This window comes from Struthio camelus, chromosome 3 (genome assembly GCF_040807025.1).
Source record: "Struthio camelus isolate bStrCam1 chromosome 3, bStrCam1.hap1, whole genome shotgun sequence".
Classification (NCBI taxonomy): domain Eukaryota; kingdom Metazoa; phylum Chordata; class Aves; order Struthioniformes; family Struthionidae; genus Struthio; species Struthio camelus.
In genome coordinates this window covers 111,725,803-111,747,956 of record NC_090944.1, presented here as the reverse complement: position 1 = coordinate 111,747,956, position 22,154 = coordinate 111,725,803, and the positions used below count along the sequence as shown (strand labels likewise).

General features: G+C 36.6%; 1 protein-coding gene across 10 annotated transcripts in view; it reads left to right on the top strand.

The window, feature by feature from the left end:
* The window catches only part of MTA3 (metastasis associated 1 family member 3), a 159,515-nt gene that overhangs the window by 80,478 nt on the left and 56,883 nt on the right, over nt 1–22,154 (top strand). For all 10 annotated transcript variants that reach the window (XM_068939694.1, XM_068939686.1, XM_068939688.1 and 7 more), the window contains 5 exons: nt 2,150–2,224; nt 8,483–8,541; nt 11,336–11,460; nt 12,751–12,902; nt 13,580–13,802. In XM_068939694.1, coding sequence (XP_068795795.1) covers nt 2,150–2,224; nt 8,483–8,541; nt 11,336–11,460; nt 12,751–12,902; nt 13,580–13,802 — 634 coding nt within the window. The remainder of the gene's footprint in view (nt 1–2,149; nt 2,225–8,482; nt 8,542–11,335; nt 11,461–12,750; nt 12,903–13,579; nt 13,803–22,154) is intronic.

Genomic DNA, 22,154 nt, shown 5'->3' with positions numbered 1-22,154 from the left:
GCAGGAAAGGCCTTAGGAATCAGACTCAAGCCATTTAAATAAAACAGGAGCAAGATTCCAACTTCAGAAAACTATGGAAACATGCTTTAACGTTAACATACACATTTTAAAATGTTTTAAAATACTAAGTTCTTCCTACTGGACTGATTTGAGCGGTCCATTTTTATCCTGCAGAAACTAATGAAATCGAAAATTGCCTCTTCCTGTTTTTCTGCTGCTGATACCTCATTGTTAGTTTCCTCCTACAAAACGTCATGCCATGTTTGCCACGTCATTTGTATTTCTTTCAGTCAGCGTTTAATAGAATTTGATAATGAGAGTACTTTACTCTGTGACTGTTTCCAGCTTTTATGGCCATTAAGGGCAGCCTCTGGAAAATTCATGTGCCTCTACAGAGTTTTATCGTTTAGGTATTTAGGTAAACACTTAGGATATTCATACTCAGCATCTCAAACAGGTTTTCTGAGTTGTGAATCAAATTGTAAAGGATTATGGTTATCTAATCAAAACACCTTAATTATCTGTAATTGATTGCAGTTGCCTACTGAGTAAGTGAACCTACTAGTATTGTCACAATCACAGTTAACTTGAAACAGATAAAAGTATTTTCTGGAGATATAGCAAAGATATCCACGGTACTGATGCGTTAATAGGAAAAGTATCTGAAAGGAAAACAAATGCAGAGAAGCTAAAATGGACTAGTCAGCAATGGCAGGTCAGTGGGGTGACAGACAGGCTTTCAGCTGGATCTCGTGAAGGATGTTGATTTAGGCACTGTGAAGCAACTCACCTGTGTTGGTCCACGGGCACCAAACACTCGGTCTCAGCCTTTTCTTGGGCAGAGTTCTCTTAAGGCATGATTTACCCGAGAAAATGAAAGGATGTTAGTAAACTGAATTGTGTTGCTATTTGTTGCAAAGTCAGTTTATACATTTGTTATGCTGCTGTTTGGTATGGTTAAGTTAGATTAAATGTAAATGGACAAAACTGCTGTCACTTAGACCAGAGGTTTACCCACTGTGGTGCATCACCTCAGAAGTACACCACTGAACCTGGATCAGAATCCCAGCTCCTGAAAGGCAAAGGTGGGAGCAAAACTCAGTTCCTCTAAGTGTTTGGAAAAAAACAACAGCAACAACAACAAAAGCGGGCTATGAGCGCCTGCATGCTGGGAGAGGCAACTTGATACAGGGTTGTTCTGCTGCTTTTAGGAACTCGCTTAAAGATTCAGGAGCCTGCGCTTTTAGCTTAGGACATGGAGAAAGCCCCAAAGTGGAGTCAATAGGGTTGGAAAGATAAGTTTCCACATCTTGCGTTTCTGGGACTTTCTAACTTTCAGCCTTATCCCTGGAAAGTAAAAGTTACTGATGTTAATGCATGCATCTGTAAAATACCATGCGCAAACAGTGGCCTGTTTTCAGGCTGTGAAGAAAAATTGCGTGAATTTTGTAAGAGAATAACTAATTACAATGATTGAGATAATTCATGCAGTGGACTAGATAATTCTATAGCAATTACGAATGGCTGCTATATCGTTCATTTTCTTCCCTAAACTTAGGCTTACATATCTTTACTTTTCCAATGAACACGTGCACACAAACTCGTAAACCGGGTTATTCTAGTAGTAATCATAATAAAAAGTTCCAAAAATTTATGGAAGACCAGCTGTGTTATATGAGCCATTTAGTTTTTATGGGACTTGAAGAACCTGTGAATTAAGTGCTGTGACTGATGTATTTTTAAGCGCAAAATTATCATGAGCCTCCAACACATTCTTGTCAAGATGATTCATTTTAGTCCTGAATGTTGTTTTCCATCTGCTACATTTTATAATAGAGATATTACTGTCTGTGTTTCCGGTTGCACTACATATCATTTATTTTAAACATAGGGTTTACACATACAAATCCAGATATAATTTACTGTATATAATACTGCTTTAATCCTGCATCTGTGTTATCCATAAAGAAAGTTTCTATATTTGTAGTAGTATATGAATTTATATAGGTATGTATTTTAATGTAGGAATGTAATGCATATACATTCTAATATTTATAGATCAAATATAGGAGATGTTAATATATGTTTAATAGGATGTGGACATTGCAGTTTCTTGGAACCACTCTAATTTGTAACAAATGTTTTTCAGCTTCCTTGGAAGTCACTGACCAGCATCATTGAATATTATTACATGTGGAAAACCACTGACAGATATGTACAGCAGGTAATCTAACACCTATTTCAACATGAACAAGTCTGCCATGTTCTTAAAAAGAGTTGGGGGGAGGGGAAAGCTTGTTAAAGCATAAAAATTTGTTTGTGGTGCTCTTAAAGACACGTGGTGGGAGACGTGTGGTAATACTTTAGGCTGTAGACCAGTAGTTTTGTGTGTTCACAGGGTGCGTTGCCAAATCCTTGGATGCCTGGAGTTCATCACATAGCTGTGAAGAGCCTTTTTGTATTGTATGCTGGTTTATAGCAACGCAATTCCAGTTCCTTGCTACAGATAGGAAGGAGGTGGGCTGCAGAACAAATGCAATAAGCTTTGAAGCTGTGCATAGGATTAAAGGAAAGGCAAAATATGTTATGTTAAAAGTCATCCCTAATGTTATGAACCTTTTCTTGATAGTCCATGATAAGAAGTTAATTTGATATTATCAGGATTTGAAAACAAAAGTTGAGAACATTCTGCACGTAGTGAATGTGGCATCCTTCTGAATGAGTGTTCAGCTGTTTGAGTCCCTGTGCAGCAAAAACACGAGAACGTGCTGGGCACCTACACGGGGATATTAGAAGCAGGTTTAAGCAAAACTTGAGTATTAGTGCTTTCTATGTATTGTACTCTTTGTAATATTTATGTTACGTACAGAATGTTTAAAGTAAGTTTTATGTTGTTGTGATTGCAGCTGTGTCCTTAGGTAGAGCTTTACAATTGTTCCATGTTTAGTTGCAGTGTGTCAGAAGGATGATTGCCCCAGATTGTTCTGTTTTTTTGAAAGTGTGTCTGCATCTCCTTGTTAGAGTATAAAAAGTCTTATACCACACAGTAGAGTCTTAGACTGTGACAAGGACCTTTTAGTGCTGTGGTAATACAAATAGAAAATAGTTCTGCTGTGTATTAAAGAATGTATTTTCTGTTTGTCTCCATTGATTTAACTTTTTTAACACTTTCCTTAAGCTATTAATCTCTATCTTAGGAAGATATTGCCAGCAGAGAATTGCTGTGCCGTTTTTCAGCTTTTAAGAGTTGCTCTTGAGAGACCGATGGAGGATCTTGAAAGATCAGATGAAAAGATTTTATAGAGACTGAAAGCCTTAGGAGTAAAGATAAATTGAATTGTAAATTGACTTCTGTCAACCTGCTTAGGTTGCTCAGAGACTGATCTCTGTTTTCCTGTGAATTTTTTTCTGAAATAATTGCTCTAGAGTGGCTGGCAAAAGATATTGAGATGGAATTTTTTTTCCTATCGTTCTCCAGGGCTTCGTTATGACTCTGTTGCCACAACATTCGAGATGTGTGGCGTTCTACTGAGTTTATGTATCTCTCTATAGAATTAGATTTTTAGCTTCAAATACAAAAAGATCATCTAGAAATACTGCAAAAGGCCTTATGGTTATCCCGAACTTCAATACTCTTACAGACATAAATGTCTATTTTTTGCTTGGCTTGTCCCTAAGTAAACTTGTAACATCCTAATTTCCAGCATGGCATTGCACTCTGAGATCTAAAGCTATAGAGATGTTCTTTCAGGGTCATGCATCATCATCGATAATAAAAACACTATAGGCCAAACTGTCTCATTTCTCTCCTGGTTAACATTTCTGTAATCCTTCCCAACAAGAAATTGGAGAAATCCAACAGGTTAAAACTTTGTCCTGTCATTGTTTAGTTTGTTCTGGAATGGTAAAAATAGTACAGTTCAGTGAAGATGGTATCTATGGGTTTTCTACACCAGAACAAGCTATGATGATTAAATACATGCAGGGAAAAAATATGTTCAGTACAAGAGTAGCAATTCCAGGGTCATTCTTTTCTAAATGTCATGCCTGAGAGGTAGGACAACTTGGGAGAATGGGAAGAGAAAATGCTGATGTACGTACTTGAATCTTATTCATACATAAGATACAATCTTTGAATTTTAGATCAGTGTGATTTAATATGAAAAACTGGTATGTAATGTTCTGTTTATTTTGTCATGTGGATTGGATGCATGTAGGATAGATATAAGATAGATATCATTGCCATGTCCCTAGATGGTACTTTTGCTTGGTAGCTAAAGGTGATGTTTTAATGGGGATGGAGATGTTGCTGTCACCTTGCCTTCAGAACATGACCCTTTCAAGTCAAGGTGAAGGGAAATAGATAAGTTTACATATCTACATATCTGCCTGTATTGAACCTGTCTAGCAAAACTAATTCAGGTCTTTGGTAATCATTCTTGGCAATCTGGCACTTTTCAGACCACTGCATTATATAGTTTTCTGCTTAAAAATCTGGTTCAATGCAAAAATCTTTTACTAAGGCTTTTCAGCAGGAAAATAATGTGTGTAGGCAAGGGTTCCCTTTTGCAAAGCTACTACAAATTCATTCATTAGGCTAGAGAACAGCTAAGTTCAAACTAGTGTTTGAACAACAATATAGTGCATTTTCTTCCCATTTATTTATTCTCTGTTGAAAACATTACTTACATAGGGAAGTGATCATTCCTTGGGATATTTGTCAGCTGATATTCATAACAAATTTTCTAGAAAAGAAATACCATTCAGTTTTCAAGGGTAGTTGAGTAAAAGCAGTGCCGACCAAATGAAAAGCTGAGATTATTTAGCTTGACTTCTTCTCTAATGCAGTCTGTAAGACTTTCTTCAAGTAGTTGCTGTTTAAAATCAGATGTATCTTTTCGAAAAGTATCATCTCTCCTGGTTAAATTGTTCCAGTGATTAATTATCCTTCTTGTTGCATACTGGTGTTTTGTTTCTTGTCTCAATTCGTCTAGCTTCAACTTCCCGCCTTTTCCTATGATACTGAGGAACCTTTTATTATCCGATTTGATCTCTATGCCTAATCATTTCTCATATATTTTCTCTAAACATTTTCAGTTTGCTAGTTTTCATCCTCCAACTGTCAACAGGCTCAGGTTTCATTTCAGAAACTGCAATTAGTTGTTCATGGTTTTGTTTCTGCATCCTTGCTTCTCTTTCTACACCTAAAAGTTGATTGATCAGTGTGAATTCAAGCAGTGACATTTTCTGTTGCTTCAAAGGACCAATGTTAACCGTAGTTTTAGTACATAAAAATATAGCTTATGCTAAAGTAGTACTATGTGATTATTTTGCAGAAGAAAGTATATGGTTCATTTTAATAAATAAAGGAGGAAAGGAGTTGCAAAAATTTTATTCCATAGAGCCCGCATACCAGTATTAAAGGTATGCTAAAATTTAGTTAGTGTATATACTCACTTTTCACTGATGCTGCCCGCAGGGCCTTGGAAAAGCTTCCTACAAATGCCTTTAAATTTTGACACTACTTCAAGGCTACTTACCTAATTTCTTTTAGTTTATCATATTTTTTCTCTTTTGCTCTGATGATAGGTGTGCAGTGAGATTTATTTTTTCCTCTTTGTACAGTGGGCCCAGTTTCTTAAGAGTCTCAATGAAATGCAGATTATTTCCTAACCTGTTTCTTCAGTTTGAAAGCCAAATATATGTATAGTTGGGTATAATATGAAAAGGGGAGAAAAAAATAGTTGTGGAAACCCTTTGGTCTGAAGCTCTTAAGTAGAAACAGTTCACCGTTGAGAGCTGTTCTGCTGGAGCTCTAAAGTGTTCTCAGCTTAGAAACTGTTAGTATATGAGGCTTGGCAAACGCTCCTCTCTTTCCTCACTCTTGTAAAAACTGACTTAAGCAAGGCAGAGCATACCACGGTTGAATTTCTGCGATGGGCCTATTGAAGGTAGTGCAATGCCACTGAGGACAGAGCTATGTCACGTGTAACTGAGATGAAATTGGAAGTCGCCGCAGCTCAAAACATGAGTAGGAACATGTGAGCAGCAAAAAGCCTGTGAAAAGCCTATCTCGACAATAAATGGAAAAGGACTCTCATATCCCATAGGAATTAATTTTTGATGGTACCAGTGCATGAATTGTTCCTCAGAGACGCAGTGAAAAAGCAGTTTTTATAAATGAGAGGTATGTTGGGGAGACACAGGCAACTTTCTCAAATGGAAAGGAGCAATAGTTTTACATGAGGAAGCCTACTCAGGCTATTCAGCCTTTAAAGCTTATTAACCTAGTAAGTCTCAGGTGTCCCAGAGCAAAGAGGATGATACTTCTCTCAGCGGGGGAAGTACCTTCCTGGATTCTGAACCTTGCAGAGACTGGGTATCAAAAAACAGGAGTAGAGCAGAGGAGCAAATTGGCAGCTGTAGGAGAAACGGAGATTGGAGTTTTGAACACATGCTGAAGAAAGGGGGAATCTTGAGAGGCAGAGAGATACTGTTGACTTATTGCTGGAAATCAATGTCTTTTTTAATTTTATTTTTCCCCTTAATACAATTGACCTTGTTCAACGCCTTTCCTCCCTTTTTTTCAAGTGAACAGAAATAATGTCTTGACAGAAATTAGGGAAATAACTCCCCCCCGCCCCTGATCTGCTAGGTCGAGGCAATGTTCCCGTAGACATCTGAACTCTGTATTTCTTGTACCAGTGCTGAAAAACATACTGTCATAGCTGCTCATGTCATCTCAAGTCTTTCACTGTTTCTGTTCTTTGTTTGGTTTGGGCTTTTTTAGGACTTAGCGCTCGTAACAGAAAAAACTGTTTTGTTTCTTGGTACTCATAACAGAAAAAACTCTTAAGTTTGGTTTCTTGCAGAATCTGTTTTAGGTGAGGGAGCTATGGGTTCCTGAATGCCTTTCTTCTGCGCCTCTGTTTACATGACGTGTCTGAGACAGAATCGCTTGGCTGTACCAATGAGATTCTGTAAGACTGAAAAAAACACATTAAGCCTTTGCAATTTTTTTTGTTTCCACATAAAGAAGCAAACGTTTTCATCATCCTTTTTCCTATCCCAATAAAAACTTAGTTAATCAAAGGAAGGGGAGCGGGGGGCTAGGAGCGCTCCAGAGGCTGGCGGAATCAGCTGTGACTGAATGTATGGCAGTAAGTGAAACTTCTCAGCATTTCAGAAGTTCCTGTTGCTTTGTGCCTAAGACTCTTCATTTTCAGTTTCATTTTGTCTGTTCTGGAGGTACCACACAGATCCTACTCTGGCCAGCATATCATATTTTTATGTTTTGTTTAAGTATACCTTTATGTTTAGATTGGATGTTATGTACTTTATAGCTCATGAGTAATTTTAGGACTTGTCACGCCATCCTGTTAAACCCTGTGGTAAAGATAATAAAATTCCACTCCTCCATGCCATAGACCTGATTACACGTGTTTTTTATTTTTTTACATACAACTAAAACAAATACGGAAAAAAAAAACAAGGCCAGAGTTCTCAGGCACCTGAAATATCCTTGCTGTCAGACGTGATAGAGAGGTAAAGATGTGAAGAATGACCAAACCCTTGTTGAAACCGGTGAACTCCAGGGGTCACCCGACAGTGACGTTTAGAGTATTTGAAAAACGCTAGTTAGTGTCTTCTGTTAACTTCCAAAATTTCTATATTCTTGCTCTTTCAAGGTGTAATGTGTTGAAGCTTTCAAGAGAAAATTGGAAAATTCTATGCTTTATTGAATATTCTTTTTAGTTACAAGTGCGCTGGCAATATATCAGGGGTAACTTTTTTGTGTGTGGTAAATCTGTAAGATCATACCAAATTACATTATCTTAAACAATAATATTATTTTGAGTGCAGCACTTTTTGAGTTTGTCACAAGCATGAAGAAAGTAATAGTTTAGTAAATTCACAGAATATCTTGGTAGTAGCATAGCATAGCTTTCCTGCTACTGCTCTGTTCCTGAGCTAGAGTTTTAGTGACATTTAAGGAAATAAGTGTTTAGTTCTTTCTAACAGTCAGTGGACTTGAGTATTCTACTTCCTTGTATTGCTTAGAAAAGCCTAGCCTTCAGCTTGATTGAACACACAGAAAGTATTGAATTACTTGACTCATTGTATGCACATTCACAAATTTATTTTTAAAGTACGCTTTCTATATTGTCCTACAAGGGTTAACCACAATGTCATATGTAATTGATATAAATTGTAATAGTTGTTTTTACAGGTTTGTCATCATCTGCTGAGCCTGTGAGATTTACTGTGGAAAGACAGTATATGATAATTTCCAACTAGTAGTAAGATTAGGAAACTCTGATTTCTCATGGTTTTCACCTTGTAGAATTCTACACTTGTTTTGGAGGCTCTTGTGGAATCACAGTATAAAGTAAAAATAATTTAAAGGTGGATTGTGTGTAGCTTTATGAATTTGCATACTTGAATATAATAAAATATTTTAACATGTTAATTTTTCAACTAGAAACGTCTGAAAGCAGCTGAAGCAGAAAGTAAATTGAAACAAGTATACATCCCCACCTAGTGAGTATAACAATAAAGTCATTTTTCGAATAATGCACAGGTAAAATTGAAACAGTAACATGCAGTTACATGCATGATATTTTCTTAGTCTTAGTTCTTTATACTTTCTCAGTACTTGTTATATAGCAAATATAATTGGAACATGTCGTAAATTTTTGCCTTAGGTGGGACGTTTATACCTGACTCAGCCCTTTCTCTTTGACCTCCAAACTGTCTGTTTGGGAATGATGAGAAGTATTACAAAAGCAGATCAGTTAGTTTCAAGTGCTACAGGAACTGCTCGCATGCAAGAATGCCCTTGTCATTTAAAAAGCAATTTTCTTCTGGAATAATCGCTTCAGAATCTCTGCAGCACCAACTTTTCGTATTTGTGTGAATGTAATTTTTCAAAATAGAAGCAGTTGTTGATGTAGTTACATAAAATGAAATCAGATACTTTCCCATTTCAGTTACAGTTTTCTTAATGATACTGTGTGCTCTTAAACTAGAGACAAGAGATGCTTTGATTGTGAATTAAAGGTAGCAAACAGCCCAAAATCTTTTATCTTTGTACAGACCTTACTAATGAAATCTGTTTACTTTGGGAGGATTTTTATCTAGTATTTTTAGATTTAAACTGAGTGCTGTATCTGCTTTTGTTAACATGTAGTTTATAAAAGCAGGATATAATCTGTCTCTTCCATATTCATAATTTTCTCAAGATTATGAGAACAGAAAGGGTTAAAGATGACGTTCTTTAAAGCTCTGTGTGGGCATATTCACTGTACGTTTATGTGGATTTCCCATTGATAGGAGTGTTCTTGTAACAGAAGCCTAGAATACGGTATGAAATAATTTGAAAATCCAGTTTACCTTTTTGATGTCTTCTATAAATTGCATACAACAGAGCTTCATTTCCATATTTCATACAAACTTTTGTCTCCTAAACAGATTTAATAATACAAACAACAGACTGTTAAATTCAAACTTTTAATCTCATCTTCTTTGAAGAAACAAGCCTCTAATGTGTCTCAAGTCTCTAATAAATGACATCTTTTAAAAAAAAAGTTAAGATTTAATTATTGTGGACTTTGGATAATCTTTGGCATCATAGGCTTGAGTTGTATGCTGAAAAAACTGGTCTGAGTGTTCCATAACTCTCTCAGGTAAATAGCTGCTTTAGGAAAACTGTTTGTGGCTATGGAAGGTACTCATTCTTTACAGAACGCTCTATTTAGTTTGCTTGGCCCATATTGACAATTTGGGACTTCTGTCAATATATGATCTCTGTTCACAGTACGGACTAGTGGTATTAGATCACAAACTATGTTCTGAAATATGGATTTTCTTGCCTTCTTTTTCTTTGTTACTGTCTGTTGTCTCCGAGTCAAGATAAAATCCATAGTCAACGGTAAGAGAGTAGGAATTGTTAAATCTTTGATAATTGTGCAGTCTGGGGCCCTCATGGACGAATGGATTGTTACCGCTCTTTTTCAAGATTGAATTCTTGCATGTGAAATCTGAGTAGAGTTGATGCTAAGTTAGAGATGAATACCTTTTCAAACTTGCTCATAAGATACTATTTTGTATAAAAGCAGGATTCTGTCCTCAATACCTAGAGAGTCCCTTTCAATTCTATGTTTCTTTGGAAGTAACTAAGCAACAGATCATAAGGTGGGAGACTTAATCTTCTGTTGATTTCTTCTCTTGTACCCTGAGCCCAAGGGACTTCTCTTGAGTACCTGGGGAAGGTACTTGATAAAGAGCATGTGAAAATTGTGAAAGAAAGAGTCTCTCACTGGCTGTAGTGAAAAAGAAGGATAGAGACAAACAGGCTGACCTGCTTGGATTTGGAGTTAGAGACTTGATACGGGAAAGGTTTCTTGAAAGTTCACCATGCAGGAATAGTGAAAAAACAGAGATAGCTGTGCAGGTGATTGGGTTCCCTCTCCACCCCCACCCCTTCAGTCATTTTAACTAATACTGTGTATATTTTTATGTATATATTTAACACAAATCATGTTAGAAATCAATATATCCAGCCATGCATCGAATTATGAGTTTTGCTCCTCAGAGGGGTACATAGCACCCATGCAATTGGAAATACTGTGCTTCAGCTAGTGAGGGTTCTATTAATCATCTCACGAGTAAAGTCCCACTGCACTGAAGCAGTAGAAAATAATATTACCCCAAAAAATGAATTCTGCTGAGAACAAGAGTAGTTTAGGGCGTGACCCAAGCACGGTAGCCTGATACATGATCATCTGGGTGAGCTTTACCACAGTTTTAGGACATGCGCATGTACTGCAGTTGGTGCAAAGATACATACTTCCGTTTGAGGTACGGGTCAGCAATCCGCCTTGTACTGTGGTGTGCTTACTTACAGGCAGTACTACTACTCTTACATGTGTTGCACTTCACCCAAAGCCGAGCCTCACCTTGTAAAAGTTAATCTGTTTTAAACCTGTTCACTGGAACCCCCTTCTAAAATTCCATGCTGTGTTCAGGATTGTTTTTATGCTTGGCCTGGAGACTCTGTGTCTCCATAGCTTGCTGAGCAACTCAGACCATGTAATAATTTTTGCTCGTGCATTTTACAAAGCTCTAAATCTGAGCATTGAATCAACTCTTTACCTAATTAAGTGTCTTACTGTATTGAAAATCCTAGAGAAGCACAAAAATTAGTCTTGTAGCGTAGAGTATTTCTTAGAGATTTTGGCACCACACGTCAGAATTCCAGAACTAGACTGTTCTTGTGTTGATTAATGTGCTAATAAAATCACTTCTGAAAGATGAATTTTTTTTTTTTTTAAAGCAACAAACCAAATCCCAATCAAATATCCAGCAACAATGGGAAACCTGCTGCAGTGAATGGAGCAGTGGGAGCCTCCTATCAGGCACAGGCCTCGCTAATAGGTCGCGCTTGTGAAAGTTGCTATAGTAAGTAAAATTTCCTGAGCTTTTTGTGGCTTTTTTGTTTCTTTTAATAATTTGTATGTCATTGTCCAACTGTTAGGATTTTTGGCTAATCTTAATATATACTGTTTTTAAAAAAAAGTACTTTGTTTCCATTCTGTAAATAAATTGAAGTTAATTTTTAATGAATTGTGTGGTAGAAGTAACTTTTAAATTAGAGCTACATTTAATATATTAATTATAACATCAATATTTCAAATCCAGTTTATGACTTTTTGGGAACAATTTAGTTTAGAAAGGTAAAGCAGTGTGATACAATGGCATTGATATGTTGATCTTTTACCTTTAGAATTCCAAAAATCAAATTTATTTTTGCTTTGTCCAGAAAGTTTGCAGAGCTTTTGGAGTTTTTTGGATTTTGGTTTTGTTTTTTTTTTTGCTTTGGGGGGGTTGCATTTTTTGGTTTTTATTGTTGCTTTTTTTAGTATTTGGTGGGTTTCCAGTGATCCCTGTTGGACCAAGTTGGCCTTGAAATACCAACTTTTGACATTGTCACATTTTTTCTCATATAATCTAACATCAGAATTGGAAAGAATAGAAGAGGCCTAGAATGTGAAAGTTCTTATAATTGCTGTGCTTTTCTGTTTCTTAAACACCAGTTAAACTCAAATTATATTTTTTTGTATATAGAAAGTTCAAGCTACATACTTCCATTACTTTTCAAATTATATTTTTCAAAGAATAGTTTTATTCTGAAAGATGACAAAAAAAAAGAGGGAAGAAAAAGATTAAGTTAGTGTTTCCAGATAAGTGTCCCTATGCAAGAAAGGAAGGTAGGCATTCATCTTAAGTGTGTGCTTATCTCTTTGCTTATGTAGATCTTGGCCCATAAGTACTCATTTTTCATGAGTTGGGCAAAACCCCCCAAACCTTCAGCAGTTCTCATAACTAGCATGCACCTCAACAACTGTGCCTTCTGGGTCAAAATGAGAAATAGTGGAGGGTTTATAGGTTTTTGTTTTGTGTTGTTTGGTACTCCGCTGGAAGAAAATCTTTTTCTTAGTAACATGAAGTCCCTGGTTTGGAAGTAAATAGTGAAATATTTCTGTATTTTCACTGGGAGTTGTCTTTTGTGGCAACACCCCATTAAAACTCCTTTTGCTTTTTCAAGTTCTTATTTTCACTATGTCAAATGAATTAACTGGTTGTCTTTAGACAACATTCTCTTAGAGAATACCATTTATTGCAGCATTTGGATTTACTATATGGATTGCAGAATGCATCAATTTAGCTCCGCTATTTTCTTTCCCTTAGCTCCGCAGTCTCACCAGTGGTATTCTTGGGGCCCCCCTAATATGCAATGTAGATTGTGTGCATCTTGCTGGATTTATTGGAAGAAATATGGTGGCCTGAAAATGCCCACACAGACAGATGAAGATAAGCTGTCTTCCAGCCAACCTACAGAGGTAGGATCCTGTAGATAAACTTTCCTAAGAAACAAACTGTGGCACTTTTTCAAGACTGCTGTGACTTGAACGTTTAATGGGGTGATTTTTTGTCTCTCTATTCAACATTACAAAACTGAATTGATGAATCTTTTCTATCTTAAGTAGAACTGAGCAGTGTGCAGCTCCTACCATATCTTTATTTGACCAGATCTTCAATAGACTGCTGTCGTTTTCGTGTGTTTTCAGTGGACAAATGTCATCTTGTTGGTCAAATGGCATGTTATCTATAAAGTGTTAATGTGGCTATACTGTATCTCATCTAGAATGGCATTAAATTTCCAAGCACAGTAGAGCTCTCTTCTTTGTAATACAGCTTCTTCTATAAACCCTAGTTTTTTGCATAGTGCTGATTTTATATAATTTGATTAACCTTGTGAATTTATCCAGATTTGGAATTTTTTAATGCTCAAATACGAGGGAAGTATCTTCTTCTCATTCATTCCTTCATTTGTGGAGTAAAAACACCCATTCTTTCAGCTGTGATGACAGTATTTAATAGCATTAGGAAACGTTCATTAAATGTGATCACTGTGAACATCTTTTATCACTGGTAGAGAAGATTCCGGTTGTCTATTTCAGATGTTGTATTATGTTTTTCTTTCTTTTTTTTTTTTTAATTTGTTTTATTTTTGTAGGAGTCCCATGTTAGAACTCACATGTCCCGCCAGGCCACACAGGGAACTCCTGTTCGTAACACTGGGAGTCCAAAGTCAGCAGTGAAAACACGCCAAGCTTTCTTTCTTCACACAACGTGTTGGACAAAACTTGCCCGCCAGGTCTGCAAAAATACCCTCCGGCTGCGGCAGGCAGCAAGACGTCCTTTTGTCCCTATTAACTGTGCTGCCATTAAGGCAGAATGTAAGATGTTTTTTTAATTCTTAGTTCTGTGTGCTGTGCTTCCCACCCATTTTTGTCTTTTAATTTTATTTTCTTTTTCAATAAACATTTCTTGTCTATACCCTTTTGCTTTTCATTTTTTTCATTTGTCTAGCATATCACCAGCACGTTTGTATAAAGTCTGGCTGCCCTGAACAAAATTCAGGCTATTTTAAGAACAGATGATGTCTGGAAACAGGTGAAAGGGGGGACATTTCAAATGAATTAAAAGGGGCTGTCCATTACCTCATTCACTAAACAGAAATTGTTATTAAAAAAGAAATCTCACGGAAAATCAACGTTGTTGCACAGAAGCCATGCTTCCTACTAGTAAGTGTGAAAGAGGTTTGCCTTTTTATTGTCATTTAATCCTTTCTGCTGAGCAGAAAGTGTAGATCTATACTTGTTTTACTTTCTCCGGGGGCATTGTTCAAGGCATGAGATGCGTTGTTGAGGGTGCATAAGAGTGTCATTCTGGCCTGTAACGGTCATTTAGTGTTGTTCAGGTCAAATGGTGGTGAAAACCATGTTTATTATTTCATCATAATTGCATCTTTTTTGTCCATTTCAGTTTTAAATTTAGCTTTACATATAATTCTGTTGTTTATTTGTTTGTTTTTAAACCAAACTATAAAGAACTGAAGAATTCACTAGTAGTATTACAAAGGGTTATGAGATGTTATAGACAGCAGCCAACAAGTTTCTTTGTGGTTGTACGGTTTTGAATTCTGGTCCGAAGTCCGAGGAAGTCATTCAGCGTTTTTGGCTGGTTTTATATCTGTTCTGAGCGTATTGTTTTACTGCTCACACTGGTTATATTTCTCAGTCTTCCGTAGATAGAGTTCCCAGAGCACGTACTTGGTATTACAAGACAAAACAAGCCGGCATACAGCCAGTTGTTTTAGAATTAAGAGACACTTTTAGAATATTAGATACTGTTTTTTTAACCATATTTTCTAGACTAAAACTAAAATTGGAGAAATGTTTTCCGAACATATTGAACTGGGATGCCAGTGATGTCAGTGCTGTTATGAGAAATTCTATCCTCTGAGGCTTAAAATCTGTTTTTGAGTAATTATTTTCCCCTCATATGCTTTAATACCAGCCCTTCTTCACAGGCAAGCTCTTCACCTACTTCTGCGGGCATCCAGAATTTGATCAATATATCTATTCATTGTTGTCTCTTATTTATTCTGTCCCATTAGGCATTTTCTTTCCTCTTTCAAAGTTATTTTAGTCAGGAGCAACTTTCAGGAAATCACTGGATTTAAACCAGTCTGAGAGGAAACCATATATGCACTATGTGAGTAAAACAGGTTTATTCTTGTGCTTTGATGGAAGAGGTTTCTGAAGGTTGGACTAGGCTTACATTTATATTTAATACGCTCTGCAGCAAATCATTTGAAAGATTCATGAACTAGTAGAATAACGGTTATTTTCTAAGAGGAAGAGGTTGTACCTTTAATTGATGTAATTGGCACTGATTTCTAATAGACTGTGGAGGAAAATTAATTCTAGAATTAGGCTCACTGGAACCTTAAGTCTTTTTATCCGCATCTCTGTTTGTTCTTACTTGCTCCAGTTACTCAATTTGAAAGAAGATGAAGCTTTTGTTTAAGGGAGAGAAAAAACAGAAAACAATATCCAGCTATTAATCATCATTCTAGAACAAATGTTATACACAGTTCAACTTTAAAAACAAAGGAATGAAAGCTGAGCTTTTCAACAGGGAATAGTCATTCTTATATCATACTGACAGTGCGGTGAATGCTTCGTATCTGTTCCTTTGACTGAAAAAAATGCCACAACAGATTAACATCAAGAGCAGAAAGGTGTTTTTTTTTTTTTCCCTGTAGCCTCTGTCTTTTGTTATTGTTTTTACTTTCAGGAAAATTTGGACCTTGCAGTTTTATCTGTTTGAATGCTGTTGTTTCCTGGAGCATTCAATTCATCCTGCAGACCTAAAATAGGTTGGAAAAGCTACAATTTTTTATTCTTTTTGAACACAACCTTCAAACTATTTTGTAATAGTGGTAAAAAGATCACACATGATTTAATTTTATTTGTGTTTCTCTGTGTGTACACACGCACGTGCACACGCATTCCGTTTCTGACAGTGTCTGCACAGAGAATCATACAATGTTCCTAACCTGTGTACGCTTTGTCTTTGTGACGTTCTTGCCTTAATAAATCCTTTTAGGTAAGTCTATAAGATACAGTTTTCTGGTATTGTTCATGTTCTTATGTCTGGTGACCTAAGTCTTCAGTTCACTCTGCTGATTTTAATTTTGAGTCTAAATAGTCTCTCTCCTCCTGAGCCTTTGAATCCTTTTTTTTAAAGATAACTTGATGGGAGTCATTTTTACATGAGGTATTTAATTAATAGTAATGATTTGATATGCTGAATAGCACAGAGGTTAGCAGTTACGATATTGAACAAATGTTTATGATGATGTTGCAGTAGTTACAATCACACTGAGATAGTAACCTGGCAAGGTTACTCATGTGATGTGGCATGAGATGGTCAGGACGTCCAAGAACTGGTTAAGGATTTGGAATTTGTTTTTTACATTGGTGTACTGAAACTTGAATCTGACTTTCAGGGCTGACCTGACTGTGTGTATATGTGTGTGCGCATACAGAACCAGTGCTTGGAAATGTAACTGCATTTCACAGCTACATTGCAGTAGGTACCATACCAATGTTACCACACACTCAGAAACCTAAAATTTGGAGAGAAGGGTGGTAGGGCACTTACCACAGCAGCATACCAGGTTTTAGGTTTCCTCAGCCTTATGCAGTTCACTGAAGGGCCAGGTTGTAAATGAAACTAATTCCGAGTTCTGAAGAAGGAAATCTGAACAAGCCAGTCAGAGCTTACTGTAAAAATAAATTGATTATTGCATTCCACCTTGCAGGTACTTTCCTCTCAGAGGGTCATGGAAGCTTTTGAGCTAGTCTAAGGCCCAACCCTCCTTTGGAGAAACCAGATTTCAGATGGAGCATTTCATTTGATTCTTGTAATTCCATCCACATCATCTCCCTCAGCCTATTACATCCACTAGCAGAACATAAAGTCCTATTTTATGTTATTCATTTCTTTAGTCAGTGCAGAGAATTAGATTTTCCTGATTAATGAACCATTTAGCATGACCTCAGGTCAGATGCCAGCAGGAGATAACGGAGAGGATGCATTCATGTTTCAGCTCAATCTACAGATGGCTACCCGAATGCTGAAAAAGCATATCATCTGCTAGGAGGATGATATATCATGGAAATCTCAAATTTTGTTCTGCTGAAGGTAATGGACTTGTGTTAATTGTGGACAATAAACTGGTCTGATAGGCTTTCAAGAATAATTAGAATTGGTGATTTGTTTCAGTAGGAGGAAATTCCTATGCTTTAAATCAGGAAAAATAACTTATTTTTCCCTTGCATATATTTGACATGGTTTTTAGGAAGTTAAGCAAAATTATCCTGTCTATGTAAGACGACTTAATTAGAGAAAACTTAAGTTGGCATTCTTCTGCAGCTAGTCACTGACAAGATTGTATCTGTCTCCAGCTTACAAGCATGTTGAAATATGCTTAGCAGTACATCTGTGAACCTTATTACTTCAGCAAAGGAATTTTTTAGGAAGATTTTTTTCTTGTGTTACTTGCACACAGTTGTATCAATATAAGTATTTATATTAATTATAGTGATTTAAATTTGGGTAACTGCACAAATTATAGAGCAAAATAGGTTCATTAGATAACCAGAATCTTGGTAGAGAGATGATGGAATGGCACAGAGAAACAACTCCCAAGTGAAAGTCTGAGCTAAGAGAGCTAGTAGAAAATTTAGTAGATTTATTTAGTAGAAATCTAGTAGGAAAAAAGAAAACCCAAACCAAATGAGAAAATCTTTTCAAATCTAAGAGAACAAGCTGTTTTCGTTCTGTGCCAGATGTGAGGATCACTCGCTCCATTTCCAACTATCTCAGCGCTTCTCTTGTCCAAAACATCCTGTGGAAATGATTTTCCCGGTGTAATAAGGTGTGTGTAACAAGAGAGAAGGATTCTTTGTTTCAGTTTTGCTTCCTAATATTTTCATTTGGCACCCTCTAATTTTGATGGTTTGAGAAATAGTGAATAATCATTCCCTATTAGCTTCTCTGTAGCATTCGTGATTTCATAGATCTCTGTGATATCCACCTCAGTCATTGCTTTTTTAGGCTGAGAACTCAGTCTGTTTAAAACCTTCTCATAGAGAAGCCATTTTATAATGTGATTCGTAATGCTGCTTCCTGTAGTTTTTCTAATTGTACTGCACCTTTTTTGAGTCATGGTGTTCTGAATTACACGCACTTCCAAGATGTGGGTGTCCCGTAATTTTAGAAAGAAGAACATGAGGTTTTCAGTTTTGTACCTATGAGGTTTTCAGTTTTGTTCCTGCTTCCCATCCTATCAGCTATTGTGACAGGGAGTATTCAGAATGTTTTGAGTGACCACTCTTGAATATTGACTTGATACTTTTAGAAAGCTGTTGACATTAACTCCATGAATTGTCTCCTGCATGGTGTAGTTTGGAACCCATCATTATATATGTATATTATAGTCATTTTATCCCTTAAGATTAATTTGAATTTATTCCTTGATCCTGCTGAAATCCTCCACAATCAGTTTTAGTTTTGATTATGCTCAGTGGTTTTGCATCTTGAGTGAGTTAACAAAAAGCTTCCTGATCATCTCTCTTCCTGATCTTTTATATGTTGAACAGCACAGATCCTTTTGGGATTGCACGGAGAATTGCTGTTTATAACAAAAGCTATCTTATCTTTTAATAGGGTACTACTCCCTTTTAAAAAAAAAAAAAAAAAAAAAAACCCTTTCCCTTTAACCCCATAACAGCTGGACAGCAGCAGTCTGTGGTCACACAGTGTGTCAAAAGCTACTTGAAATGCCAAGCAGGGTGCTATCAGCCGAATAACTGTGTGCATATACGAACTGGTTCCTTCGATAAATGCTCCTAGACCTGTGACGTTTGCAATAACAGACTCATAGTCACATAGGCAGGAAGGCAGAGAAGTAAGAAAGAGGAGGAAGGAGGTGGAAACCTCTAGAGATTCCTACTTCTACCCCTCTGTGCAGAGCTCAGGGTGCTCAGGGCCTTCTATCCAGCCAAGTTTTGTACATCTCCAAAGAAGGAGACTCCACATCCTCTCTGGGCACCTGTTGCAGTATTTGACTACACTCGTGGTAAATCTTTTCTGTGCATCTAACCAGAATTCCCCACATACCAGCTTGTTTCTGTTGCCCCTTATCCTGCCCCTGTGTACTTCCGAGAAGGGTCTGGCTCAGTCTTCTCTATGCTCTCCCACCAGGTAGTTGGAGGCAGCGATAAGGTCTCCCCTTGGCCTTCCCTTCTCAAGGCTGAGCAGAGCCAGCTCCCCCAGCCTCTCTTTGCATGCAGTGTGCTCCAGCCCCATGACCAGCTTGATGACTCTCCAGTAGCTGGACCTGCTCTGTATGTCCATGTCTCTTGTACCGGAGAGCCCAGACCTGGGCACATCATCCAGATGTGGTCCCACAAGGTCTGAGTAGAGGGGAAGGATCACCTCCCTCAACCTGCTGGCTGCACCCTTGCTGATGTGGCCCAGTGTGTGGCTGGCCTTCTTGCTGCCAGGGCATACACCTTAGTGTTCCCTAATGCGAACACGCTTGAATAGTTTTTACTTTTACAAAATCTTTGACTTTTTTGGCATTTCCATATTTAGCTGTATGCCTCTATTAATAGTTAAACCATTTTGCCGATATACAAATCACAATTACCCAAAAATGTTACTGTGTGCCATGCTTTCGTTTTCTTGCACTGAGACCAATTTAAACAGTAGGTTAATCATCTGTAGTGTATGAGCTCAGCAGTTGCAGTTTGGATGAATTTCACCTGGTCCTGGTAGCTTTTTTATTCACTTACCAGTTTGTTCTGAAATATTTCCTATGGACACTGTGATATGAGGAACTTCTCACGCTCTCCTCATAAAAGCATTTTGGAGGGGAGCTTGTTTAAGTTCCTCTGCAGTGAACACTGATACAACAAATTCATTCAGCTTTTCTGCCGTATCTTTTTCCTTCTTTTCTGTACTTCCTTCACACCTTGATCGTTTCGTGTTGCTACAGGCACGTGCAGGCTTTCTGCTTTTCATGTGTTTGGAATAAATGTACTATCAAATATTATATCCTAAGCATAAATCAAAGTAGTTTTAGCATGCTTTATTGTGGTTACACATTTAGCTTGCCAGAGTTTGAGCTCTTTTCAACTCCTTCTGCAGAATATCTTTTTTCAAAAAAAAAAAATTTTTTTAAGAATACCTTTTTATTTTTCATAGCTTCCTGTGTTTCACTGTTATTAATATTTTTAGTGTTCATGTAAAAGTCATGTAAAAAATTCATTTTAGGAATTCTTTAGGGGAATATTTTTGAGACCATTTTTTTACAACTTCCTAGCTAAGTTTTATTCCATGGTTGTACACTTGAGGTTGATGCACCATTTAACATTGTGTTTTTCTGTATATGGTGCATAAAGATGCTCATCTTTAATCCAAGTATGGTAGTCTTATGAAAAGTATAATTTTACTGTTGTTAAAAATATTTAACTTTTCATGAGATAGCTTTACTTTAGAATACCCACCTTTGGTGAACATGCTTTGTCACAGCATGGAAATTGTACTCTCTTTCCAGTCTGCATTTTTAGTCAGTATATTAGTATCACACCGTGATTCAGTGTCTTTTTTACAGTGAAGATATGTAGATGGAAAAGCTTCTTACTAATCAATTCATAGTGGCTGCTTTGCTTTTCCCAAACTGTAAAATATTTTGCATAGTATAAAGTATTCTGTGTAGCCTATGTTTTTCTTACTAAGGGAGACAGTGGAGACGCATCTTTCTACTCTTTCATTTAAAATATTTTAAGTGTTGAGGAATATCAAAAATATTCCAGACACTAGGTTCAGTGCATTTTTTTTTTCTTAGAACAGTATATTATGTTGTTTATGTTAAGATGAAACAAAAAAGTACTTTGTATACTTAGCATTAGAGTTCTAGAGCCTTTGAGCTTCCCAGATGTCAGGTAGGATTTTTGCTTAGAGCATTTAAGAATTTCATGTAAATTGCTTAATATACTGAACTAAGTTGTGCATTGTCTGCTGGGTTAAAAACATTTATGAATTGCATGAAAAAGGTGAATACTGAAAATAAATGAAATATTTCAGTCGCTGCTGTGGTAACCTGACATGCATCTTTTTTCCACAAATCTTCATAGAATATACAAAAAGATTGTGGGTTTTGTAAATTTTATGTTTTTTTGTTAAATATAAGTTGTTATATGTAGTTTCTTACCCGCTTCATATGCATATTTCCTCATTTGTGCTGAAATGAAATAAATAGGAACTTTTTGGTATAAACAAAGTACAAGCCGTAGACAAAGTGGAATTCTGTTATTATAATCTAATTATAATGGCTAGCTCCTATAAATGTAACGCTTGTTAGAAAGCGCAGACCTGTGTGTGATACCTGTACAAAGAAACATGTACAAGTATGTGTGTATATGTGAGAAATGGGAATTCTAGATATATAAAATAAAAATATTAATGCAATTCTATGCTAAAAGAAATATAAAAGAATATTCTAGGGATACTGGAAGTCCCATATGGGGATTATTCCTGTGCTTTTGGAAAGCAGATGACTCAATCATCCAAAGTAGTTTTAAAGAGTTTAGTTCCAATAGTCTTGAAACTACTTAACCAATTTCTGGTGGATTTTGCCTTAGGTTGATGGACTCTGGTGTTTAAGTGTGAACCTCTTGTTAATAACACTTTTTCTGTGTTTGGGGCATTTAGAAAGACTCTGCTTGTGTATTGTAAGTGCCTATAGAAGTGTGAGTTCATAGTGTTAGTATTAAATTCAGGTAGTTAATGAGCTGGTTTTCAAGTACATTTTCATGTACTTTGCGGGAAGTTGTTATCTTAGACTTTTGAGCTCTGCCATATTTGGTTAAAACTGGCCAATTTGTTCAAAAGCTTTTACTAAAGACTTTTTTGTATATTTTTTATATGGTATGTGAATATATGTTGCCATATATAAGTAGTGCAAGCTTTAAATTTGTAGGATACTAGGTCAAAAATACGTATATTTACTTTCCATAAGGAATTACCTTAAAACTTCCATGTGATCTGTTCAGTTTTGTTACCTAACTTTAAGGGATGAATAAGCAAGAGGGTAAAAAACACACAATAAAGCAAAACACCTTTTCTGTTTTGTCTTGTGCCCACACTTGTTCCATAATAGATTTTTT